At 47.2% G+C, this 26350-nt stretch overlaps 1 protein-coding gene across 5 annotated transcripts in view; it reads left to right on the plus strand.

Annotated features, from left to right (window-relative positions):
* LOC128336660 (myosin-16) overlaps positions 1 to 26350 on the plus strand; it is a 69427-nt gene that overhangs the window by 14909 nt on the left and 28168 nt on the right. For all 5 annotated transcript variants that reach the window (XM_053276658.1, XM_053276660.1, XM_053276655.1 and 2 more), the window contains 18 exons: positions 31 to 127; positions 281 to 373; positions 1852 to 1915; positions 3515 to 3613; positions 4215 to 4318; positions 4898 to 5036; positions 6497 to 6765; positions 7236 to 7406; positions 8509 to 8688; positions 11858 to 11984; positions 13999 to 14060; positions 16345 to 16432; positions 17783 to 17900; positions 18939 to 19059; positions 19957 to 20093; positions 21242 to 21323; positions 22822 to 22995; positions 24929 to 25156. In XM_053276658.1, coding sequence (XP_053132633.1) covers positions 31 to 127; positions 281 to 373; positions 1852 to 1915; positions 3515 to 3613; positions 4215 to 4318; positions 4898 to 5036; positions 6497 to 6765; positions 7236 to 7406; positions 8509 to 8688; positions 11858 to 11984; positions 13999 to 14060; positions 16345 to 16432; positions 17783 to 17900; positions 18939 to 19059; positions 19957 to 20093; positions 21242 to 21323; positions 22822 to 22995; positions 24929 to 25156 — 2353 coding nt within the window. The remainder of the gene's footprint in view (positions 1 to 30; positions 128 to 280; positions 374 to 1851; positions 1916 to 3514; positions 3614 to 4214; positions 4319 to 4897; positions 5037 to 6496; positions 6766 to 7235; positions 7407 to 8508; positions 8689 to 11857; positions 11985 to 13998; positions 14061 to 16344; positions 16433 to 17782; positions 17901 to 18938; positions 19060 to 19956; positions 20094 to 21241; positions 21324 to 22821; positions 22996 to 24928; positions 25157 to 26350) is intronic.

The raw sequence follows: 26350 nt of genomic DNA on the forward strand, positions 1-26350 counted from the left end.
ATACTAGTCTATGTCCTCTTTTGTCCATAGTGGAGAATCCGGTGCTGGCAAGACTGAGAACACGAAGAAAGTCATCCAGTACTTTGCTAACATCGGCAGCACTGGCAAAGCCCCTGCCGATGGGAAGGTAAAGGTTTCTTGTCCAATGAACTGGGGACCATTGTCCTGCAGCAACTAAAATTCAGCCCCCTGCTGGAGTTGTCTGGAAGAGAATATTAATTATTAGCTCTGCCCTGTAATAACAAGATATCATGTTTAACATTAACATTCTCTTGTGCAGGGGTCACTGGAAGATCAAATCATCCAAGCTAACCCTGTCCTAGAAGCTTTTGGAAATGCCAAAACAACCAGGAACAATAATTCCTCTCGCTTTGTAAGTACCTAATTCTGCGAAGGTGTTGTACCCCATCACTCTTTCTCCCTCGCTGTGTGCTGATTAACACATGTTCACACATTGCTCACTTTTTCATTATTTAATGACTTAACATTTGATTATTTTCAACTGGATGTATAGACTCAGCTGAAAATAATTGCATTTGAGCTATTACAAGGCGCAATAGTAAATCTTTTGATCAGAAGAACCAGATGGGTGGGGACAGAAGGATGTTACAAGCAGTGTTCCCTCTAAGGCATGCGCATGTGCACGCAATCACACATTTTTTGATGTCCGCTCAGCTTAATTTTAGATCCCGCTCAGGTTGAATCAGGAAGGCCCCATTTTGAATGCAGGTGCACACACACTGCCTTCATACTGCTGCCCAGAATGAAACTCATTCTGCACACAGATGAAAAAAATTAGAGAGAACACTGGTTACAAGTGTCATACAGAAAAGGTGCGTTTTTAGAAAGTGACACCATCTACATCAGTGATCTTAACTGTCTTTCAAACTAGGGCCACTTTGACCAAAAAACAACAACACCCTTCAATGTAATTGCTATTTCCCACTGTGCGGTCATCTGCACAGTACTGCATTTTCCTCAGTGCTGGGAGAGGACCTTTTAAGAGTGATGGAGTCCTCTCTTAAGAGCTCTGTGGGGAGAGCACTGTGAAAGATTACACTTCCCAGCACTGCATGCATGCCACCCAAGACGGTGCAGGGGCTCAAGAGGGCTCCCTTTCCCTTAAAGGAAACTTCACCAGCACTGGGGGAAACGTAGCACTGCGCTACGGGAAGGATCACCTCGGCATGGTGCCAGGGGGTCTGTGCAGAATAGTCAGCTTTGGCTGAAGCTCCACATGGGCCCAATAACAGTTAATCAGGGGCCACATTTACGGTTGATGGGGCCCACCACTGGCCCCCGGGCCTTACAGTGAAGCACACTGAGGACGTCTAAGGCTGTATGTGAACTGGATGGGAGACCATCAGTTCTGTATGGGAAGTTCTGTATGGTCTACAGAAGTTCTGGACTGGTCTACCAACAGTTCTGGATGGGAGACCATCAGTTCTGTATGTGAACTGGATGGGAGACCATCTGGCTGCACTTAGGGGGTTGCCAGTGGCCCCCAGGCCTTACAGTGAAGAAAACTGGTCTACGTGTTGAAGAAGATAAGTTTACATACAGGATGCAGCAAAGGAAAATGGCCCCGGGGCTGATTGGTGCTTTCTTGAAAGGAGTTTTCCCCAATAACAGGCTTTGTCTGCAAATGCAAATGCAAATGCAAAAAAAGAAAAGAAAAGAAAGCAATTTTCCTCCCATTTCTAGTTCCCAGTTTGTCTCTGAAGATTCATCTATCAGTCCCTCTCTTACATATTGATGCAGCTGCCTACAATCTGTTGTCTATTCATTCTTCTTTGTGTGAAGATATTTCAGTGTTGATCTCAAGTCCTACCTTTCCTTCTTTTTGCCCAGGGTAAATTCATCCGAATTCACTTTGGCAGCACGGGAAAACTGGCTGGGGCTGACATTGAGAGCTGTAAGTATCGAGACGGGTCCGATTCCCCCAAGAACAGAGCCTCAGATCTCAGCCATTTGAAGTTGAACTTAGTGATAACTTGAGAAAAATACATCGAGAATTCAATGGAGTGCACTGTTATTTTCACATTAAAGCAGAACTAGATGTATATCACAGTGTTTGCAGGGGTACAAGAGAAGTGCAAAATGTGGCATTGATGCAGAAATGAGAATCTCAGGGTCGTTGTTTTCCCCACAAAGCAAGTTTCTACTTATGGTTGCACAGGTGTGCTTGGAAGTTTAAGCAGTACCTCAGCTCAAAAGCAAGAAATGTTGCCGAATAAGAGTTCCAGGGCATGAGTGTAGATGTAAGGTGTTGGTGTCTTTCCAGGCTCTTGCCTGTGGTTAATCAGACCCAAGTAAATTATGCAAAGTAAGCACTGAGAATACATTATGCAAAATCAGAGAAATTCTGCATATATGTGCGATATGTAGGTTGCGGAATTTGGCTTTTCTTGGTGCAGAATTTGGATTGCCTGGTTGACTGCTGGGGAAAGCAGGTTGTTGGCTCTTAGGTCTGATCCAGAAAGGCTTCCCTTGTGTTCTTATTACTCAGAGTTTTAATTGTGTTCAGTGTGCAGTACACACAGTCGTGGAGTACACACAGAACACAGTAGGCTGTTGAACAACAGAGGAGCTGCATTGGCTCTACTCAGATGTCACATGGCGATATAGTTTAATCCTTGGTCCTATTTGACATTCATGAGCCTTGGTATAGGAGGGGAGGAGGTTTTCTATTTCCATTCTCTGCTCAGAACAAGTCGGGATCTGCTGTGATGTTTGAACCCAGCAGATCCTAGTTTGTTTTAATCAGAGTTTCTGAATAACCCAGGATTTGCTGGGATCCGTTGGCCCAGCAAGTCCCAGCTTGTTCTAAACAGAGAGCAGAAACAGAAATCGTCCTCTCCATGCACGACAGAGGAGCATACAACCCTGAGGATCATGCACATTGCACAGACCCAGGATTAAGCCATGGTCCCCTGTGATCCTGGAGTAACAGCAGGAGAGAGGGCATGCCCTCAACTCCTGCCTGTGGCTTCCAGCGGCATCTGGTGGGCCACTGTGCGAAACAGGATGCTGGACTAGATGGGCCTCCTTGGGCCTGATCCAGCAGGGCTGTTCGTATGTTCCTAAGTTCTTATGTACTTTTTCACACAGCACATAATTAATCTATGGAACTCTCTGCCATGGGATGTGGTGATGGCCACTAGCTTGGATGGCTTTAAAAGGGGCTTAGACAAATTCATAGAGGACAGGTCTATCAATGGCTGCTAGTCTGGTGGCTATAGAGCACCTCCAGCCTCAGAGGCAAGATGCCTCTAAATACCAGTTGCAGGGGAGCAACAGCAAGAGAGAGGGCATGCCCTCACCTCTTGCCTGTGGGCTTCTCAGGGACTTCTGGTGGGCCACTGTGAGAAACAGGATGCTGGACTAGATGGGCCTCCTTGGGCTTGATCCAGCAGACCTGTTCTTATGTTCTTATGATACCCGAGCCAAGCCATTATAGCCTTGGGTTGTATCTGCATTCTCAACACAAACCTGGGTTTCCTTTGTGTTCCAGATCTCTTAGAGAAATCTCGTGTCATTTCTCAACAACCTGCTGAAAGAGGCTATCACATCTTCTACCAGCTTCTCTCCAACAAGATGCCTCAACTTGTGGGTATGGCACTCCCCCATCTTTGTGTACGTGCAGCACTGGCTCCAGGCTTTGCGGTGGGAGATGCCCTTGGTGGGCCCTCCAGCCATTAAGACAGGGATGGCCAACCTTGGCTCTCCAACTGTTGTTGAACTACAACTCTCATCATCCCCACCCTCAATAAATCGTGTCTGGGGATGATGGGAGTAGAAGTTCAACAACAGCTGGAGAGCTAAGGTTGCCTCCCATTGATTAAGCTTTCCTCCTCTTCGGTACGGGTGAGAGAACATACCCGGCTGGGAGAGGTCTAATGGTGGAGCAAGAAGGGAGCAGAACTTCTCGTCCAGAACTGCAAGGCTGATCAAGTTTTCTTGTGGATTGCTGTGGCTAGGTGACTGGAGGGTTTAAAAAAAAAAAGACAAAAACTTGGAAGCATAACAGTCAAATCAGGAAATCACTACTCTGTAGGGCAGGCTGGTCTGTGAGGGTTTGCTTCCATTTATCGCCCTATGTATGCATGGCAGATGAACTCATTTGCTGCATCAGCTGGTGACTTTTGTTGACCGTGCAGTGCATGGCCCAAAGACCACGTCCTTCACATTCTGACGCTCCTGTCTGCCAACAGAATCTCTGCTCTGTGTGCCCGATCCCAAGGAATACCACTGGACAAGCCAGGGTGTCACAATTGTCGACAACATGGACGATGGGGAAGAGCTGCAACTCACAGATGTAAGTTTGCAAAGGCGGTGCATGTCACACTTGGGAGATGGAGGCTTTGGCGGAAAGAGGGGAATTAGAAGGGAAATATGGCCTAAGACGGGGGTCCTCAACCTTGGATGATGGGATGGGATGATTGGAGTTGTAGGCCAACAACATCTAGAGACCTAGGTTTAAGGACCCCGACCTAAGACAGGGCCTTATATATAAATACCTCTCTGTTTAGTCTTAGGATCATAGGAGGCTGCCTTCTACCGAGTCAGACTATTGGTCCTCGGGAAGTCCTAGATTAGCTTTCCTCCCAGTGTGCTAAGTATGTGTGTTCAGGGAGCGGTTTTTGGATGGGGCTGCTTTTGAACATTCAATCCCACCCTACAGTATGAAACGACACCAATATGGATGAATATGTTGTCATCTGAGACTCTGACCTGCAGTGCTTTCTCTGTTGAGAATTAGAGTGGAGGTGGTCTTCTTCTTCTTCTCCTCCTCCTCCCTGCTGCAGTGGTCCAAGCCACAAAAAGTAACTCCAGGTATCTTTGCTGGAATTTTAGCCTTTCAGGCTGGCCCTTTGATGCATTGTCTTTCTACTAGGTGGCCTTTGACGTCCTGGGCTTCACTCAAGAAGAGAAGATCAGCGTTTACAAGCTGACTGGTGGCATTATGCACTTTGGCAACATGAAATTCAAGCAGAAGCCAAGAGAGGAGCAGGCAGAAGTGGACACCACAGAGGGTGAGCTCTTTGGGATTGAGTCCACACAAACCAAGCAGCCATCTGGATCTCTTCACTGGTCTTGTTTTTGTCTTGATTGTGGCTAAAACTAGGGATGTGCACGAATTGAATTTTCAGATTTGATTAGAATTTGAATTGAAACTGGCCAATTCAATTTGAATTTAATTGGCCCGAAACAGGCCAATTCGATTTGAATCCACATTGATTTGAATCCAAATTGATTCAACCTATTTTGGCACCTTTTTGACCAATCAGGGTGCCTGAATGGTTTTTTAAAGGTCCCAAAAATGTCCCTGGGCGGTTGTTGAATTGTCTTGAATTGATTCAAATTCAAATCTGACCAATTTGATTCAAAATTGAATCAAATTACCCTTTTAAGGGGTGATTTGATTCATATTCAAATCAATTAAATCGGCCAGATTTGAGTAGAATCTGTTCAAATTGATTCACACATGTCTTGCTAAAACCAATAAAAACTTTAAGCTGATTAAATAGTGACTCCCTCTTCCCAAGAAGCTTTGAGAATTGTCCTATTAGGGGCTGGGGAATAGGACTCTGATAAAGAATTCTTAGCACTCTCACCAAACTTTAATTTCCAGGATTCCTTGCAGGGGGGAGCCATGACCGTTAAACACGAACAGTTTAAAGCTTGCAGCATAGATTATTGCTTCTGTTACTGTGATCCTTATGGCTGGTTCTCACAATCAAAAATGTTAGTTCATCGAGAATCTGAGGTTTGTTTGTTTATTTATTTTATTTTATTTTATTTTATTTATTTTATTTAATGCATTTCTATACCGCCCAAAACGCAAGTTCTCTGGGCAGTTTACAAAAACAATAAAAACAGCCAATAAAAGATTAAAACATTTCAATGATTAAAATTAAAAAGTTAGAACTATTAAAACACAATTAAAACAGTCTCTAATTAAAACGCTAACCCATTCCCACCCCATGTTTGCTCTCATGGAGCGTGTCGAGAGAACTCAGACTGTTTTGGGAATCTCAGATTGGCGCCATGTTAAACCAACTTGAAATCAAGATTGATTACTGAATTTACCGGAATAGGAGATGACTCTGAGTTTTAGACGACCCCCTGGGAAAATACATATTAAAGACAGGTTATATCTGTATTACCCAAAAGGAAGAGGATTCTCAATTTAAGGTGGTTTCTAACGTCAAAGAACTTGGGGGGAAACCTAGTCTTAGATTCAGGTAAATATAGTGTCTTAGATCTGAAGTTAGCTTGACAATCTCAGATTCCCAGTTAACTAATCTTCAGTTGAGCCTGAGAACTGGCTCTTAGTAGCTCTTTGATGATGGGTTTCTAGCAGAATTTCTGGAAATGGCTGCCTTTTTTCTACAGGAAAACAATCAGGTAGTAACAGCCATGCTCTCGTCATCCCACTCAGCTCTCTCCCCATCTCTTTCACCTTGACCTGGATTCTGTGTTCTTTCAACAGTGGCCGACAAAGTTGCCCACCTCATGAATCTGAACTCTGGGGATCTCCAGAAGGGCATCACCAGACCCCGGGTGAAAGTGGGCAATGAGTTTGTGCAGAAAGGTCAGAACATGGATCAGTGCCACAACTCCGTCGGTGCCCTGGGCAAAGCGGTCTATGACAAGATGTTCAAGTGGCTGGTGGTCAGGATCAACAAGACCTTGGACACCAAGATGCAGAGGCAATTCTTCATTGGGGTGCTGGATATTGCCGGCTTTGAGATCTTTGAGGTACAGGAAATATGGAGCAACAACCTGTAGTTGGCACTGATGGGAATATCCCTTCTTGAGGGCAAATTTAAGACATAGGGGGCCTTCAGTCTGAATCACTGTTGCAATGAGGGCTAAGGGTTAAAACCTCCTGCTGAAATCCCAATACAAACCAGGGCCCTGCACAGCTGCTATGTGCATTAAAAAACAAACCAACATGCAAACTTCATAGGAACACAGGAAGCTGCCGTATACTGAGTCAGACCCTTGGTCCATCTAGTTCAGCATTGTCTGCACTGACTGGCAGTGGCTCTCCAAGGTTTCAGGCAGGAGTCTTTCCCAGTCTTCAGGTTTGTCCCTAGTTTGGGGCTGTACGGCAAACAGATGCCTAAAAGCAGAGAGCAAAATGCAGAAACGAATGCACGGAGATCATTTCCAAGGAAGGGTTGTTCTGGCTAACCCAGTGTCTCTTCTTCCCTTTTCACACACAGTTCAACAGCTTTGAGCAGCTGTGCATCAACTTCACCAACGAGAAGTTGCAGCAGTTCTTCAACCACCACATGTTCGTGCTGGAGCAGGAAGAGTACAAGAGAGAAGGCATTGAGTGGGTGTTCATTGACTTTGGCCTGGACTTGCAGGCTTGCATTGAACTCCTGGAAAAGGTGACCTTCCTTCCTTCCTTCTTTCTTCTCATATTCTTTTCCTTCCCTCCATCCCTCCTTCTTTCCCTCTTCTCATATCCTTCCTTCCTTCCTTCCTTCCTTGCTTCCTTTGCAGCCTGTAGAACAGGAGTTCTCAACCTTGGGTGCCCCAGATGTTGCTGGACTACAACTCCCATCATCCCTGACCACAGTGTCTCTGGGGATGATAGGGGCTTTAGTCCAGCAGCATAGGAACATAGGAAGCTACCATATACTGGATCAGACCATTGGTCCATCTCGCTCAGTATTGTCTACCCAGACTGGCAGCGGCATCTTCAAGGTTGCAGGCAGGAATCTTTCTCAGACTTATCTTGGAGATGCTGCCAGGGAGGGAACTTGGAACCTTCTACTCCTTCCCAGAGTGGCTCCATCCCCTGAGGGGAATATCTTGCAGTAGCTCACATTCCTAGTCTCCCATTCAAATGCAACCAGGGTGGACTCTGCTTAGCTAAGGGGACAAGTCATGCTTGCTACCACCAGACCAGCTCTCCTCCTTGTTGCATCTAGGCACCCAGTTGAGACCCCTTTCAGTAGAGAGAGAATTATCTCTGAGAAATAACCTCATGGGACAAAGCTAGCCAGGCGGTTTCTTGCCATATTTTTAGCCTGACATCGGAAGTGCATTATACCATGTAGGTCACTACTGTCCACACTGACTGGCAGCGGCTCTCCAAGGTTCCAGGCAAGCGTCTTTCCTGGCCCTGCCTAGGGATGCTGCCGGGCACTGAACCCAGGACCTTCTGCATGCCAAGCAGATGCTCTGCCAGTGAGCTAGGGTCCTACTTTAAATGATAGAATATTACCATAGGATGCTGTCTGATGCCAAGTCAGACCACTGGTCCATCTAGTTCAGTACCATCTACACTGACTGGCAGTGGCTCTCCAAGGTTCCAGGCAGGCATCTCTCCCAGGCCTACCTGGAGATGCTGCCAGGGATTGGAGTTGGGGGCTTCTGCATGCCAAACAGATCCTGTCCCACTGAACAATGACTTCCTTCTGACGGTCTGTACATCTGGGTCTTTTCCTCATCAGTTCTTCTCTGGTTGTGCTTTTGCTTCCACAGCCTATGGGCATCTTTTCCATCCTGGAAGAGCAGTGCGTGTTCCCCAAGGCCACGGATGCCACTTTCAAGGCTGCCCTCTATGATAATCATTTGGGCAAGTCCCCCAACTTCCTGAAACCCAAAGGAGGCAAAGGCAAAGGGGCAGAAGCCCACTTTGAGCTGGTGCATTACGCCGGCACCGTAAGTACAAAGCCATGATAGAGTCTGACTGTCTTTGTTGTTGACCTGTAAACCATTCCCCCCACCCCACCCCCGAAGAGGGAAAAAATAATAATCTTACAAGTATGGACCTGCAGCAGAATTTTGCACTTGGTATGTGGTGTACCTGAGTCTGGACATGGTGAAAGTTCTAGGCACCTTCCCCACCCCCCACCCCCGAGACGCAGAAAGGGTTGTGACTGTCTCAAGGGAGTTATTCTTCAAGCCGAGAAATTTTCCTTGTCTTGTCTGCGCCCTCCTTTCCCCTCTTCTTGCCACTGAGTTCTGTTAGCTCCACCCACCTGCTTGTCTGTTAACCACACTCTGAGCCCACAAGCAGTCCATACCATTGCCTAACATTGGGTGGGTGTTTTTTTTGTTGCTGTTCCCCCCGCCTTAGGGACCTTTTCCAGATTTTTGAACACCAGTGAATCTATGGGTCACCCTGAGTTTGCTGCTACTTCCACTCACTCACAGGCACTGCAGTTATCTGTCCATAAGAATCATAACATTTCCAGCTCTTTCAGAAGTCTAAGATAGCCCTGGAGAAAACATGTCATTAAAAAGATGCACACCGACACAGAAAAATAGCGGACATAAAAACAAGGTCTGCATAATAAGAACAGCACTACTTGTGTGTAAAGTAAGGGAGGTCTGAGGGTTGGGGGACAAGGAAAGAGTAGACAAATCTCACTAGCGATAACAGATTAGAAATACACACATTTGTATGCAGGACGTATGCCTTCCCTTGGGGAAAGAGCTTCAATATAAGACATAAAAGGGAACCGGATGGCCAATGTGTTAGTATTCAGGTTCCTTCCTGGCCTTTCTAAGTTGTAGAGTTAGTTTATACATCATCATAAATTCCCAAATCTCTCCCATCTATTGATTTTTTTGTGTGGGTTGTTGACCTGTTTCCGCACAAACTAGCAATGCAGATCTTGGCAGGTGTATAAAGGTGTTGCAGCAGTTGATCGATGAAGGTAGCCAGGACTGCCTTTAGCAAGAAGATGTAGAAGCTTGACTTTTATAGGGTACATATACAGAGGCAGACCTCCTTATAGGAGCCAATTCAGAGGTTTTTTTGCTGCAGGCTGAATCATGGTCTGCTAATACCTCCACCTTCACTCACTGAAGGATGCATACACCTGGTTTTAAATGCATTGCAGATTTTCATACCTCTTCCCTTTGCTTCAGGCAGGCTTTGGACATTTTTTTAAAAAAATCAGATGCCTGGCATGTTTATTCAGTTAAATATTTAATTGGCAGCTTAAAAAAAAAAGTCATAGGAACATAAGGAGCTGACTTATTGCCTTAGTCAGACCCTTGGTCCATCTAGCTCAGTATTGTCTTCACCGACTGGCAACGGCTTCTCCAAGGTTGCAGGCAGGAGTCTCCTTCCAAGCCCTACCTGGAAATGCCGCCAGGGATTGAACCTGGGACCCTCTCCATGTAAAGCAGAGGCTCTACCACTGAGATACGGTCCCCTCCTCAGAAAGAAACTTCTCCCCTGCTTCCTTAAGGCCTGTCTGAACATAGGAAGCTGCCATATGCTGAGTCAGGGATTGGTCCAACTAGCTCAATATTGCATACTCTGACTGGCAGCAGCTCTCCAAGGTTCCAGGCAAGGATTTCCCCCAGCTCTACCTGGAGATGTGGCCAGGGATTGAACCTGGGACCTTTTACATGCTAAGCAGATGCTCTTCTAAAAAGCTACTTTTTTAAAAAAAATGTAGACAGCCCAGGATCAGCAGACAGCTCCCTTGGGCAGGTGATGAGATCCCAGTGCTTTGTCAGGGCCCACCTCTGAAACCTATCCCAGTGGATAGGATAGATATCCCAGCTGCCACTTCACCTTACAATGCTCCAAAATGACACTACATCATTGGGTGGTGGAGAGGTGGCTGGTCACCACTGAGAGGAACATAGGAACATAGGAAGCTGCCATATACTGAGTCAGACCATAGGTCCATCTCGCTCAGTATTGTCTACATAGGAAGCTGCCATATACTGAGTCAGACCATAGGTCCATCTCACTCAGTATTGTCTACACAGACTGGCAGCGGCTTCTCCAAGGTTGCAGGCAGGAATCTCTCTCAGTCCTCTCTTGGAGATGCCAGGGAAGGAACTTGGAGCCTAGATGCCCTTCCCAGAGCAGCTCCATCCCCTAAGGGGAATATCTTACAGCGCTCACACTTCTAGTCTCCCTTTCGTGTGCAACCAGTGTGGATCCTGCTTAGCTTAAGGGGACAAGTCATGCTTGCTACCACAAGACCAGTTCTCTTGAGTGGCCACTGCCACTCATGTAAACCCTTCCACAAACCTTGGGGGCCACAAGAGAGCTTTTTGTGGAGAGTTTTCTCCCTCATACTCCTGGAGCCAGCCTTGAATTTGAAATAATTTAAGAGAACGCCTTCTTCGCTATGAACCCCATTACCCATTGAGATCATCAGGAGAGGTCCGTCTACACTTGCCACCGGCTCGTCTGGTGGCTACTCGGGGACGGGCCTTCTCTGTTGCTACCCCGAGGCTTTGGAATGCGCTCCATATAAGAGCCTCCCCATCTCTGCTGAAATAAGAGCCTCCCCGTCTCTGACAGCTTTTTAAAAGGCAGTCAAGACGCATTTGTTCACCCAGGCTTTGAATTAGATATTGTTTTTATTTTATTTTATTTTACATTTTATATCCCGCTTTTCCTCCAAGGAGCCCAGAGCAGTGTACTACATACTTGGGTTTCCCCTCACAACAACCCTGTGAAGTCGGTTAGGCTGAGAGAGACGTGACTGGCCCAGAGTCACCCAACTAGTTTCATGGCTGAATGGGGATTTGAGCGCGGGTCTCCTCGGTCCTAGTCCAGCACTCTAACCACTACACCACGCTGGCTCTTTAATTGTGCTTTTGATAGTCTTAACATTTTAACTTTTAATTGTTGTAATGTTGTAATCTTTTTATCTGTTTTTATTGTTTTGTTGTAAACCGCCCAGAGACTTGAGTTTTGGGTGGTATACAAATGTGTTAAATAAAGCAAGCAAGCAAGCAAGCTTTTTGCAGGGGGTGGGGGTGGCTTCATGATTGCCACGAGGGCTAGCCACCCAGCATGCTGCATAGCCTTGAACACACGGCCACTCTTTCTTTGCCTTTTTCACTCCAGGTGGGCTACAACATTACCGGTTGGCTGGAGAAAAACAAGGACCCCCTGAATGAAACGGTGGTGGGCTTGTTTCAGAAGTCCGGGATGGCTTTGCTCTGCACCCTCTTCAAAGAGGAAGAAGCTGCCGGTATGTCAGCCGTCACTGATCCTGTCGGTGCCCTGCCCTTTCCTGGAAGAGCAGAGGGCACCGTAAAAGAGCTTATCTTCTTCCATGTTCCCAACAACCCCGTGAGGTCAATTAGGTCAATCTGGGAAGAGCATCTGGGTTCCAAGTTCCCTCCCCGGCTTCTCCAAGATAGGGCTGAGAGAGGTTCCTGCCTGCAACCTTGCAGAAGCCGCTGCCAGTCTGGGTAGACAATACTGAACTAGATGGACCAATGGCCTGACTCAGTATATGGCAGCTTCCTATGTTCCTATGCCGTTGGACTAAAGCTCCCATCATCCCCAGCCACATTGTGGTCAGGGCTGATGGGAGTTGTAGTCCAGCAACATCTGGGTACCCAAGGGTGAGAACTGAGTGAGATGGACCAATGGTCTGACTCAGTATATGGCAGCTTCCTATGTTCCTGTGTACATGTGTGAGCACTGTAAGACATTCCCCTTAGGGGATGGATCCACTCTCAGAAGAGCTTGTAGGTTCCAAGTTCCCTCCCTGGCAGCATCTCCAAGATAGGGTTGGGAGAGACTCCTGCCTGCAACCTTGGAGAAGTCGCTGCCAGTCTGTGCAGATAATACTGAGCTAGATGGACCAATGTTCTGATTCCGTATACAGCAGCTTCCTATGTTCCTATATAGAAGGAGCCTCCTACCCTTGTTCAGGAGCTGGATGTGCTCCTGTTTTCTGATCGCCTGAGTTTAAAACAAGGTCAGCAGCAGGGAGCGACCGTGAGCTAAACTCCAGCTAGGTAGGATGCTCCCCCAGTTCCTATCTCCTCCTGAAGCTGGAGATGGAATCTGGGCAGGGCGTGCTTGTCCTGGGGCTTAGCACATGATGGTCGTGCTCCCTGATCCTGACCTTGTTTTATATTCATGGATGATCAAAAAAACAGAAGCAAACGGCACCCGAAATAGGACAGGATGCTTCTCCGAGCCTAATAAAAACCACGAGAAGAAGCCCCTTGTCATCTTTCTGCAAAGCCTCTTGTCATTATTGCCGGAACCGCAGACAGGCTCCAAAATGAGGGAGGCCGCTTTCCCAGGGTGACAGATCTGGAAACCTGCTTTTCCGAGGCACACACTCCCCACTTGTTCAATCCTTCGAGATACCCAGCAGCATTGGGTGCTTCCTGGTGGCTTCTGGCTTGACGCCCGCTTGATTTGCGTGGCAGCATTTTAGAAAAGCGCTCTGGGACACCCTTATGTCTGAGTGAAGGATGCAGGCGGAGGAATCCAGTGCAGCAGTGGGTTAAAGTGAGGGGTAAACGGAGAATCCCCTTGCGGTGGTGTGTGGCCGCCAGTTGACCAGATAAATGTCAGGCTTCTGTCAATTTGAAAATCAATCATTTATTGCATTCACTGGTCCACGACTCAGCAGCAGTTTGAAATGCCCATCCATGCCTGGCCTTTTGCAAAGCAGAATTGCCACACTCCGCTGGAAATTATTATTATTATTTATTCGATTTCTATACCGCCCTTCCAAAAATGGCTCAGGGCGGTTTACAAAGAGAAATAATAAATAAATAAACAAATAAATAAATATCAAGCTTGCGTCGATTCAGCTCCTGGGGCAATCCTGGTGTGAGCTACTCTTCAATGTTTTTGCAGGAAGGGACATGAGGAAAGCATCCTTTTGTTTTATTTATTGCATTTGTATACCCCCACTCAGTGAATCTCATGGTGGTTTTCCACAAACAATATAAACAGTTAAAAACAATTAAAATATAGGAAGCTGCCTTCTACTGAGTCAGACGCTTGCTCCATTGAGCTCAGTATTGTCTACACTGACTGGCAGCAGCCCTCCAAGGTTTCAGGCAGGGGTCTTTCCCAGCCCTACCTGGAGACGCGGGGAGGGATTGAACCTGGGACCTTTGGCATGCCAAGCAGATGCTCTTCCATTGAGCGATGGCTCCATCCCAATTCATTAATAGGGATTAATACTATTTCAGGTGACATTTGAATAATCTCCATTTCTCTATTGCCAGCTTCAGGAACCAAGAAGCAGAAAAGAGGGTCTTCCTTCATGACTGTCTCGAATTTCTACAGGGTAAGAGAAGCTTATTCCACACGTATCAAGTCAGATCACTGGCCCATTAGCTCAGTATTGTCCACCCTAGGGCTTCCTGAACTGAAGTCCCCGGATGTTGTTGGGTGTGGCAACTCTACGAGGCCCTTTTCTGTGGTGGCACCCAGACTGCTCCAGGAAGGATATTCATTTTACCCCATTTGCTCACTTTCTGCTCTGTCTTCTCAGCAGGCCTCTTTCTGATCACTTTCTGATCTGGCTGTTTCAGCAGGCCTCTCTTAATGCCGCCTTTCACCCTCTCTCTGCCACTTTCTCGGCTGTTTTGCCCTGCTCTATTATAGTTCTTGCTGCTTAAAAAAAATTGCTTAATTATTTTAAAAGTTTTTTTACATGTAAATAACCAAATATATATATGGTTTTTAAATATAAAAACCCCCAAACATTTTTTACATGTGTTACTTCGGAAACACATAAACAAATGCATACCTCAGTCAACTAACCCTCTGACCTGTAGAACAGCACATGGATCTGTGGGTTATGGGTTCCAGCCCCACCACGGCTCCAAAGTAGACCAGTCCTCACCCACCATCTAAAGGATCCCAGCTTACTGGCAAATCCCAGAACACCCAGCCATGCACGCTTGCGTGGAATGGGTCATGTGAATTCAGGATTTCGTGATCCCAGATCCTCGCTGTGCCAAACCAACATTCAACTGGGATAGTTAATCTTAGTTCGGAACTTGACTGGTTGTACTAGTTAACTCTCAGTCGGTTGTGGCTTGGATCTGGGATTGGCAAAAACATCTGAATCCACATGTGCAGCCTGACAACCTGAGATTCTTTTGGATTATGAGGACCGGCCCTGTATACCATATTTACCCAAACATGACTCTGAATTTAAGATGACCCCCTTTAAAAAATAGAGGGGTGGGGGAAATAGGGGGGAAACTAATATTGTATTCAAGTGAACACAATATATTTGCACAAGAACAGCTATTCACATGATCGGAAACTGGGCAGGAGGACAAGCATCCTACCCGGCTTTGGGAGCTGTGCGCACTCCCATCATGTGTAAGCAGGGTAGGTAGGAGGACGGGGGGAGTGATTGTCTGGGAGAGAGGGGCTGGGCAGGAGAGCTCAATCCTCCCTAGCTCCCTTACCCCTCAATTTGAGAAGATAGAAGGAAAAGCCATCCTACCCAGCTCCACACACACACACACACACACACACACACACACACACACACACACGGTCATACAGAATGTGGAACTGCAGGTCCCACTGCCCCCCACCCCGACTGCCTCTCTGCAGTCAGCAGAGAGGTGGGGAAGCTGGCTGTGTGGGCTTCCTTCTTTCCTGAAGGACAGCCCCTCGCTGTCCTTCCTCAGATCGAGGAAGTTGAGCTTCCTCCCTCAAATAATCCTGTCAGTGGTGAAGACAGGGCCGGACTGGGGGCGCTGAGAGGGCAGTGAAATGTCTATGGGGAGGGTGCTGGGTTTTGAGCAGAATGGGTGCTTAAGGGTGGGAGTATTCACTGCTGCTGAGTGCGGCGGGGTGCAGGGGCGCCCCATGGGTGGGGCACCCTGGGAATATGCCCTGTTGCCCTGTGGGCCAGACTGGGCTTGGGTGAGAGCAAACTGCACTCCCAGGTACTGAGGTACTTCTGGCACCACAGAAATACAGTTTACGGTGGTGAAACGAACTACAGTATACGACGGTGACAAATGGAGTTTGGGGAGGGAAACAACAGGTCCATTTTAAAATTTAACGGTAATTTCCCGGGTTCGTATGTTCAGGTTTGGGAACTGGAGGTGAAGACCCTTGGTTTCCCATTACGTATGAAGCGGTTCAGTCCCTCCCTCCCTCCTCCTCCTCCTCCTCCTCCCTAGTAGTTTGCTCACACACGATTGAAAACTAGCGTGGTGTAGTGGTTAGAGTGCTGGACTAGGACTGGGGAGAGCCGAGTTCAAATCCCCATTCAGCCATGATACTAGCTGGGTGACTCTTTGGGCCAGTCACTTCTCTCTCAGCCTAACCTACTTCACAGGGTTGTTGTGAGGAGAAACCTAAGTATGTAGTATATCGCTCTGGGCTCCTTGGAGGAAGAGTGGGATATAAAATGTAATTAATTAATTAATTAATTAATTAATTAAACAAACAAACAAACAAACCAGGAGCAGGCCGAGCTCCTGAAGCTGTGCAATGCTCGTCCTCCCCAGATTTCAGCCCTGCTGTGTATTGTGCAAGTGGCTGCAGCCACATCCTCCTCCCAAAGCCATTCATTTCTCCTCCTCTCCCCACTTCAGGAGCAGTTGAACAAGCTGATGGCCACCTTGCACAGCACCGCCCCTCATTTCGTCCGCTGCATCGTTCCCAATGAGTTCAAGCAATCCGGTATGAGGCTTGGCTGCTTTGGCTGCCGGGAGTGGGGATCCTTTTGCAGCCCTTAAGAGGCAACAGGAATATGTCATCGTAGGAGCACTTAAGATGGCCAGCCTGCCGTCCACATGACATGAGCTGTTAGGGTAGGAGAGAGTTTAGACCCAGGTAGCCCAGCTCTGCTACCTGGGCAAAAAATGAGGTAGCCGGGGAAAGGAGTCTGTGTCCTGCATCACTTTCTGGTCATCTGCCACACTGAAAACAGCCACCGGGAACAGCAGCCATAGAGTCCCAAGTGTAGTGCGGCCAGGGAGAGGAGTCCTGCTGCATTGGTGAGGACTGTCTCTCCGCTACCTGCATGGTGCATTTTGGGATGCAGGAAGACTTCTGGTCCCACTTGGGGCATCCACCGCTGTGCCAGTCGTGTGGTGGGTGTACAATTGGCAGAGCCCCAAAGAGGCACCGGTCGTCTGGGGGAAGGTAGGTAGGATCCTGCCTTCCCCCAGCCTCCCTGCTGTTTGGTTGTGTGAATGGCCTCAGTGTGGGCAGTGAATTTTCATTGCTGGAGGATCAACCTGGTGGACATTTGGCTGTGAGCACGGCAGGGAATGAACTGGAACTGAGCACTGTGAAGTCCAAAAATCAGAGTCGTCGGAACAGGGAGGGCACAATTTTTGGGTTGTGAAACTCCATAAGCCACAGCAGGGTTCCCAAGTGGGCTGGATTCCCACGCTGTAAAATACTTAGCATAATGGGAGGGCCGATCCTGCTGCTGCTCTTTCCCATGCTGGCTTGCCAGGCCGTATCACAAATGGCCTAGTGCAGGGCTTGACAAATCCCAGGCGCCAGGGAGCCATGGCACCTAGAAAGTTAGTCGTGGTGCCTAGACCCGGATATTCAGAGGCAGAGTTATTTAGTAAAATCCTGATTTATCCCAGGCAGCCCTCTTTCTCTTCCAAGTATGTTACTTGTAAAGGGGACCAAGGAAAGCCCATTCACCCTCATCCTCCACAGTGCCTGTCACTAAGTCCAGTCATTTTGTCAAGCACCCTTTGTCTGGCTCCTGGATTTTGGGACTAGCTCCCAGATCCAAAGGAAATTTGTCAAGGCCTGGCCTATGGTGACATGTCCTTTGCTTGTGCTTAGAAAAAAAGCTACCATATTCTGAGTTTCGGGGAATCTTAAGTCCCATGTATGCAGCAGAACGGACACAGACTTCATTTAGGAGGTCTTGAACATAACTATGTCAAAGCAAAGATCCCCAGAAGCCTAGGAACCTATTCTGTGGCTTAGGTAGCATCCTAGTTAATCTGATAGGGTGAGGAAATGATTGGAAATGCTAACTGATGTTCTCTAATGTTTCAGGGGTGGTTGATGCTCACCTGATCTTGCACCAGCTGGCCTGTAATGGTGTACTAGAAGGCATCCGTATTTGCAGGAAAGGGTTCCCCAACAGATTGCAGTATCCTGAGTTCAAACAGAGGTGAATTCCCACTTCCCCCCAACACACACATTTTCTTTATTTGGTGGAGTCTCAAAGAATGGGTATTCAAACAGTTGGATGATGTCTTCCTTGAGTAATGAAGACGTGGAGTATCTATGAATTTTCTATCACTGACGGGAAGTAGGGATGTGCAAAAAATGTGACCGAATTAATTCAAATTGATTCCGAATTAATTCATATTCAAATCTATTTGACTCGAAACTGCTTGCACAGAATGGGATTGGTTCAAATTGATTCAAATTTGCCTCAACTCAAATATAATTTGCTCGAATTCAATGTGAATTGGATGAGAATTCACTCAGATTTGAATAGATTCGCATGAATCTCATTCTGTGCAAGTAGTTTTGAGTCTTTTCAAATTCAAATCAATTCTGTCAAGTGTTTTGCACATCCCGAACAGAAAGGGACACAATTTCCCAAATTTGTGGTACAGTGTTTCACAAAATGTAAGTCGGGGCTTCTCAGACTTGGGTCCCCAGATGTTGTTGAACTACAACTCCCATCATCCCCAGCCACAATAGCCAAATACTGGGGTTTATGGGAGCTGTAGCCCAACATCTGGGGACCCAAGTTGGAGAACCTCTGCTGAAAGGGACAATTCACACATATATGTGTACCTGAGAGCTGTTCTCACAGCCATTAACTGGGTATGACATACATCCTACCTATCATTTCCAGTAGTGTGTGAATTAAACGCTAGTTCGTCACGTCAGATGGGAAAGTGATTGTGTGGGAGGCGGATGCAGGCTCCAAAAGCTTTTTCTCCTACCTTGGTAATCTGCTGGAAAAGTGTTGGATAGGACGATGCTGTTGAAGCCTGTGTCTGCCTCCCACACAATTACTTTATATGTTATATATAAATCATATATAATGTTTCCCCTGCCTTTGACAGAAAAGGCTAGATGAGGTTGAAAGGCAGAGATGGTGCCAGCTTGCTTACCCCGTTTGTGGCCTAACATCCAACAGGGCTTGGCTGCTACAGCATCTCAAAGATCTCCTGTTCCTTTGTCATGTCAGGTACCAGGTGCTGAACCCCAACGTCATCCCCCAGGGATTTGTGGACAATAAGAAGGCCTCAGAACTTCTGCTGGGATCTCTTGACCTGGGAGAGAATGAGTACAAAATTGGACATACCAAGGTACTGTACAATCTAGGTCCGGGCCTCACCATCCCACAGGAACATAATTTTGGGGTGCCGTGATTGATAGTATACGAGTCAAGGGACGCTTGTTGGCCTACAACTCCCATCAACCCTGGCTTCTGGCCATTGTGGATGGGGATGATGGGAGATGTAGTCCAACCATGGCTGGAGAGCTGCAGTTAGAGACCCCCTGCATTAAGGTGGGGGAGGGAGGTCAGAAAGGGCCTCCCTTCTCCCCAAAACAGTCCATATCTCCTTTCTGAGTAGGTACACATTGTACTTTGGGTTTATTATTTTTTATTTTGTTTCTTTATTTGAAATATTTATGTCCCGTCCTCCAATACAATACTGCTCAGAGTGGCTCACAGCAGTAAAAGTAATATAAAATTTAAAACAACAAAACAAATAGAACACAGCATAGAATAAAATCGAATATATTTATTTAAAATAAATAAATATAATATAAATTTATATATATTATTATTTATTTTTTATTTTATTTAACATATTTTTATACCACCCAAAACTTACGTCCTATATAAATATAAATTTATATTTAGATTATATTATATTATTATATTTATATTATAAATTTACATTATACCGCCCAAAACTTAGGTTATGTATAAATATAATAAATTTATATTTATATATTTATATAGATTTAATTATAAAATGTAGATATATTTATATTTATTTATAAATAGCTTTATAATTAAATATTTTAATATTTAAATATAAAATATAAATATTTTATATTTCTATTTGATAGATTTATAACTTATAATATTTTATATTATAGCATTTTTAATATGATTGAGCTTGGGGGCAGGTTGGGAGGCTGTGACCCAGCCAGGGGGCTGACGGACGCGTGGTGTCTCCCTGCCTTTCAAGGTGTTCTTCCGCGCCGGAGTCCTAGCCAAGCTGGAAGACATGCGAGACGACCGCCTGGCAAAGATTATGACCATGCTGCAGTGCCGTGGCCGGGGATTCCTCATGAGGATCGAATTCAAAAAGATGCTGGACAGAAGGTACGACGTGTCTCCCCACCTCCCACCCCATATCTGTCCTTCCCATCTAAAAAGGGATGAGATCCTTGCAGCTAAGGAGGACTAATGGGGTTCAGTGTGGGGGATAAGAGTCACACTAGACCAGGGGGTCCCAAGCCCTGGACCCCAGATGTTCCTACAACTCTCAGTGGCCATTGTGACTAGGGATGATGGGGTTGGTAGTCCAACAACATCGGGAGACCCAGATTTGGGAACCCAGATGTGGGGGTGGAGAGCTGGTCTCGCGGTAGCATGCATAAATGGTCCCCTTTGCTAAGCAGGGTTCACCTTGGTCGACATCTCAATGAGTGACTCCACACTCCATGTGGGTGCAGTAAGATTTCCCCCTTTTGGGGATGGCCCCGTAACTCAGTGGTAGAGCATATGCTTGGCATGCAGAAGATCCCGAGTTCAATCCCTGGCAGCTTCTCCAGGTAGGGCTGGGGAAGACTCTTGCCTGAAACCTTAGAGAGCCGCTGCCAGTCAGTGGAGACAATTCTGAGCTTGATGGACCAAGGGTCTGACTCAGTATATGGCAGCTTCCTGTGTAACCCCTACGGACACAAATATGGCAAATATTTAGATACTCCTGCACATGCATCTTGGGTGATCGAGGCCTGTGTATTTCATTTTTCTAAGCTAAATAGCATGCATCGGAGGGGGGGCAGTTTGGATCGGAACCATGGCAGGGCCAAGAAGTTTTGGTCCTATCAAAGGCCCGATCCAGATCCTGCTCCACACGTGCCTTAAAGAAATCAAGGCCCATCATGCAATAGGGTCATCAGCTAGTTTGGCTTTCTGAATGGGAAGAGCTTTCAGCACTTCCTATGAGCCAGGAAGTAAAGTAAAAGGTAAAGTGTGCCGTCAAGTCAGTTTCGACTCCTGGCGCCCACAGAGCCCTGGCGCCCACAGAGCCCTGTGGATGTCTTTGGTAGAATACAGGAGAGGTTTGCCATTGCTGCCTCCCACGCAGTATGAGATGCGTGGGAAACACACCAGCGGTCTGGGAAACACACCAGCGGGGATTCCAACCGGTAACCTTCCGCTTGTTAGTCAAGCATTTGCCAGGAAGTACCGCAGTTTTAAAACTTATCTCAGCCATAACTTGATTGGGATTTCTTACCTTGCAGGTTGGGCCTGATGCTTATCCAGAGGAATGTCCGCAAGTTCTTACAGCTGAGATTCTGGGGCTGGTGGAAACTCTACAACCTGGTGAGGAAGGGGTGGAAGGAACACAGAGTGAAGCTCAATCGTGGCTAGAATGTCTATTAGGCAGACCGAGGTGGCCGCCTAGGGCGCCAGTTCTAGGCGGGCACCTAAACAGGCCCAGAATATAGCACTGCCCATTATTCTTTCTCACCCTTTTGCATTGCACCCCTGAAGCACTGCATAGTGCTATAAGAATTACAGATGTAATATTGTCCCGGGGTCTCCAGTGGGCCTGCACATTCTGCACCCCCAAAAGACACAACCTTCTTTGCTCATTGCCCCTCAGTCCCCACAAAACAGCTAGCCTCATACGTTGCATTCTCTCTCTTGAGTATGAACGGCCTGCCACAGCATTCGTGCTCTCAGACTGGATTTCCAAATTAGCAGCTGCATCTTTTCATGGGAACTCTCTCCCACTGTATCCTCAAACCAGCATGGGCTAGTCATTGGCTGGTCATCTGTGCAGCTGGTCATTAGAGCTTGTGAATGAGCAGCCTGTGTGGCCCAAATTAAACTTCAGGGCAGGGGCAGAGGGAGGCCAGTGGCGGCCGCCCTAGCCCTGCCCCCCACGTCTGACATCAGACGCAGGGAGCCACGCCCTTGCATCTGACATCAGACGCTGGGGTGTGGTTTAGCTCCCAAATAGGGCCACACAGCCCCATTTGGGAGTAAGATTGGCCCACTCTGCATTGGTAGCACGGGCCAGAGCAACTCTCCCTGCCTTTTAAAGGCTGGGAGAGTCACTCCGGTCACGCTGCCAATGCAGCATGGGCCAATTTCGCTCCCAAATGGGGTGATGCAGCCCAGTTTGGGAGCAAAATCACACACACGCGCGCGCATCTGCGTCAGACGCGGGGGATGTCTGGGGCCGCGGCCCGGGTTCTTTGAACCTGCTCGTCCAACGGTGTCCCCCACCCGCTTCAGGGACTTCAGATTTCTATGCTGGAGGCACACCAAAATCACACTTCACCTAGGGGCCCCAAAACCCAAGCCCTGATTCTACCTAGTATTTTATCAAGAGTGACAAGAGCATCTGCACACTTGCATGCAGAAGGTTCCAAGTTCCCTCCCTGGCAACATCTCCAAGATAGGGCTGAGAGGGACTCCTGCCTGCAACCTTGGAAAAGCTGCTGCCAGTCTGGGTTGACAATACTGAGCTAGATAGATATGACTCGGTATATGGCAACTTCCTGTGTTCCTAGAATGCCGTCCTGCCCAGCTCCTCTCTCACGGACAATCTCCCTCCCCTCCTCCTACCTACCAAACTTCTCCTGGGGTGCTAACATGCTACCCTTGCTATCAATGGGTGCGGGCTCCTGGGATTTAAAAGATAAGAGAGGCCAGGAAAAAATAATTCAGCGGGGGGGGGGGGGGGAGAATCTTGGCCTGTTCATTCAGTGATAAGGAGTTTGATTGTTTCCATTAATCGTTAACGAGGCAAAATGGAGACGTGATTTCCCACCCTGTGGCTGACCTTGTGGCTTGGCCTCCTTGCCTGCAGGTGAAGCCTTTACTGAACGTGGCCCGCCAAGAGGAGGAAATGAAAGCCAAGGAAGAGGAGCTCCGGAGCGCCATGTCCAAGACCCAGGAACTGATGGATCGGGTCAAAGAGCTGGAGGAAAAGACTGCCACCCTCAGCCAAGAGAAGAACGACTTGACCATTCAGCTGCAGGCCGTGAGTCACCAGAGCTGTTCCTTTTCCCTTTAAGACTTCTTAAATTAAATCATTCTTACATAGTCAACCACGTGCAGTTTTCCAATCAACAAAAGAAGACAAATTCCAAGGGAGAAAGGCACAGCAAAATAAGGAAAAATTCAGTCTATACAATTAAGATGATGCAGACCGAGTGTAGTTTTAAGAACATAACTTAAGTACATAAGAACAGCCCTGCTGGATCAGGCCCAAGGAGGCCCATCTAGTCCAGCATCCTGTTTCACACAGTGGCCCACCAGATGCCACTGGAAGCCACAGGCAGGAGTTGAGGGCATGCCCTCTCTCCTGCTGTGACTCCCCTGCAACTGGTACTCAGAGGCATCCTGCCATTGAGAATGAAGGTGGCCTGTAGTCCTCTGACTAGTAGCTGATGATAGACCTCTCCTCCATGAAGTCATCCAAACCCCTCTTCAAGCCATCCAGGTTGTTGGCTGTCACCACATCTTGTGGCAGAGAATTCCACAAGTTGATTATGCGTTGTGTGAAAAAGTATTTCCGTTTGTTGGTCCTAGATTTCCCGGTAATCAATTTCATGGGATGACCCCTGGTTCTAGTGTGATGTGAGAGGGAGAAGGATTCCTCTCTATCCACTTTCTCCACACCATGCATGATTGTATAGACCTCTAGCATGTCTCCCCGCAGTCATCTTTTTTCTAAACTAAAAAGCCCCAGGCGTTGTAGCCTGGCCTCATAAGGAAGGTGCTCCAGGCCCCTGATCATCTTGGTTGCCCTCTTCTGCACCTTTTGTTCCACATTGTGACTGAAATGGGCAATGCTGCAACCAGAGGAGTAGCGTCTCAGGCCCCGCCATTGTATATGCATGCACTCGAACTCCGTACGCCAAAAACTCCAATAGGCTGCAGACCCAATGAGTGTATGCCACTTGTACGTGGAGTGTATGGACCACATGAATAACAGGAGTGTAGAGCTGGGCTCCAGTGATGGGGCACCTACCCTCGGGTGCAAGCTGGGCAGTGTGGCCTGCAGTATGTTACTACTACAGGGGTTCTCACCTTTGAATGAGTGAGTGAATGAAGAAATGAATGCATGAATCTTTATCTCTACTACTACTATGGATATTTTTATACCGCTCTTCGACCAAAGTTCTCAAAGCGGTTTACACAGAAAAATAGATAATGCATACATAAGAGGGCCCCCTGTCTCCAAAGGGCTCGCAGTCTAAAAAGAAACATAAGGCAGATACCAGCCACACTCACTGGAGGGATGCTGTGCTGGGGATGGATAGGGCCAGTTGCTCTCCCCCTGCTAAATGTAAGAGAAACACCACTTCAAAAGGTGTCTCTTTGCTCAGTTAGCAGGAGTAATTCCAATCACCAACCAGAAGTCTCACCTTGGGTTCCCACCCAGATGTTGTTGGGCTACAAGTCTCATCATCTCCAGCCATCAGATGAATACGAATATGATGAATATATATATGCCACTTTTGAACAAAAGTTCCGACAGACCGAGGCTCCCTGTCCCCAAAGGGCTCACAATCTAAAAAGGAAACATAAGATAAACACCAGCAACAGCCACTGGAGGGATGCTGTGCAGGGGATGGATAGGGCCAGCTGCTCTCCCCCTGCTCAATACAAGAGAATCACCGCTTTTAAAAAGGTGCCTCTTTGCTCAGTGAGCAGGGGACACTAACTGACACGAGCTGGTGGCAACTGCCAACAGACCTCCCCAGATGATCGCATTATGTGGTGGGGCTCATAGCGATGAAGGCGTTCTCTTAAACACACGGACAGGCAGTCCCACCAGCTGGCTGCTTCACCTCTCGCTAGGACTCCTCCAGATCTTCTCTCAATAGTGGCATTCAGGGTAAGAGGATTGCAGCCTTTCAGCTGCTGGGAGGCTGCTGGCGGCATCACTGCCAACCTTCTCTTTGCAGGAACAAGAGAACCTGATGGACGCCGAGGAGCGCCTGACTCAGTTGATGAAGTCGAAGATGGACATGGAGAGTCAGATCTCGGACATGAAGGAGCGCCTGGAGGAGGAAGAGGGTGCAGCCGCGTCTCTGGGCGCCAACAAGCGCAAGCTGGAGGGGGAGCTCAACGACCTCAAGCGGGACCTCGAGGGGCTGGAGACCACCCTGGCCAAGACGGAAAAAGAGAAACAGGTCAGCCCTGCTACTGGCATTCTTTCCAGCCACGTGGCCTTGAGTTGCTTTAACCTCCTGGGTGCCGTTTTGCAACCTTTCATAGGAACATAGGAAGCTGCCATATACTGAGTCAGACCATTGGTCTATCTAGCTCAGTATTGTCTTCACAGGCTGGCAGTGGCTTCTCCGAGGTTGCAGGCAGGAATCTCTCTTGGCCCACTCTTGGAGATGCTGCCAGAGAAGGAACTTGGAACCTTCTGCTCTTCCCAGAGCGGCTCCATCCCCTGAGGGGAATCTCTTCCAGTGCTCACGCTTCTAGTCTCCCATTCATATGCAACCAGGGCAGACCCTGCTTAGCTAAGGGGACAAGTCATGCTTGCTACCACAAGACCAGCTCTCCAGTTCCAGCTCCAGTTCCTTTGTCTTTGTAAATGTCTTGGTTTTGAGGATGGGGCTTTAGCATAGTGGTGGAGCCCCTCTTTTGTATGTAGAAGGCCCCAAGTTCAGTGCCTGGCAGCAGCATCTCCAAGATAGGGCTGAGAGAGACTCCTGCCTGATACCTTGGAGAGCTGCTGCCAGTCAGTGTAGACAATACTGAGCTCCAGAGACCAGCATAAAATTGATACAGGTTAAAAATTACATGTTATGTAATGTTGTTATGATGAGATGATGATACATAACTTGACAAATCTAAAATTAAGAATGATTGCAATTTAAAAAGTTGAAATACATATTAGTACATAGCATCAAAAGGCTAAAACTAAGAATGATTGTAGATTGAATAGTAAAATGGATAGAATATACTCATTAAAACTAAATAAGCTAAAAACCTAAAATTACTAAAGCTAAAAGAGATAAAATAATGATAATATATTTATCAGTCTGGCCTTGAGGAGCTGCTACTGAAGACACATCTCTTCAGCCAAGCTTTTTAGTTGAAGCTTTAGTTGGATGTTTTCAGTTGAGTTTTATGGATTGTTTTAATTTAAATTTTGTGTATGTTTTAAATGTGTTAATCGTTTGGTTTGGTTTGCTATTACAAACTGCCTAGAGACTTTGGTAGTGGGAGGTATACCAATATGTTAAATAACTATGAATGAATGCATAAATAAATGCTGCCATAAAGGATGACGTGTGGTTCAAGCATGAAAGATCTGGTTAGGGTCCAGTGGAGCAAACTTCTGTCTCTGTCCTGGATTTTGCTAGGGTTAA

This window comes from Hemicordylus capensis, chromosome 13 (genome assembly GCF_027244095.1).
Source record: "Hemicordylus capensis ecotype Gifberg chromosome 13, rHemCap1.1.pri, whole genome shotgun sequence".
Lineage (NCBI taxonomy): Eukaryota > Metazoa > Chordata > Lepidosauria > Squamata > Cordylidae > Hemicordylus > Hemicordylus capensis.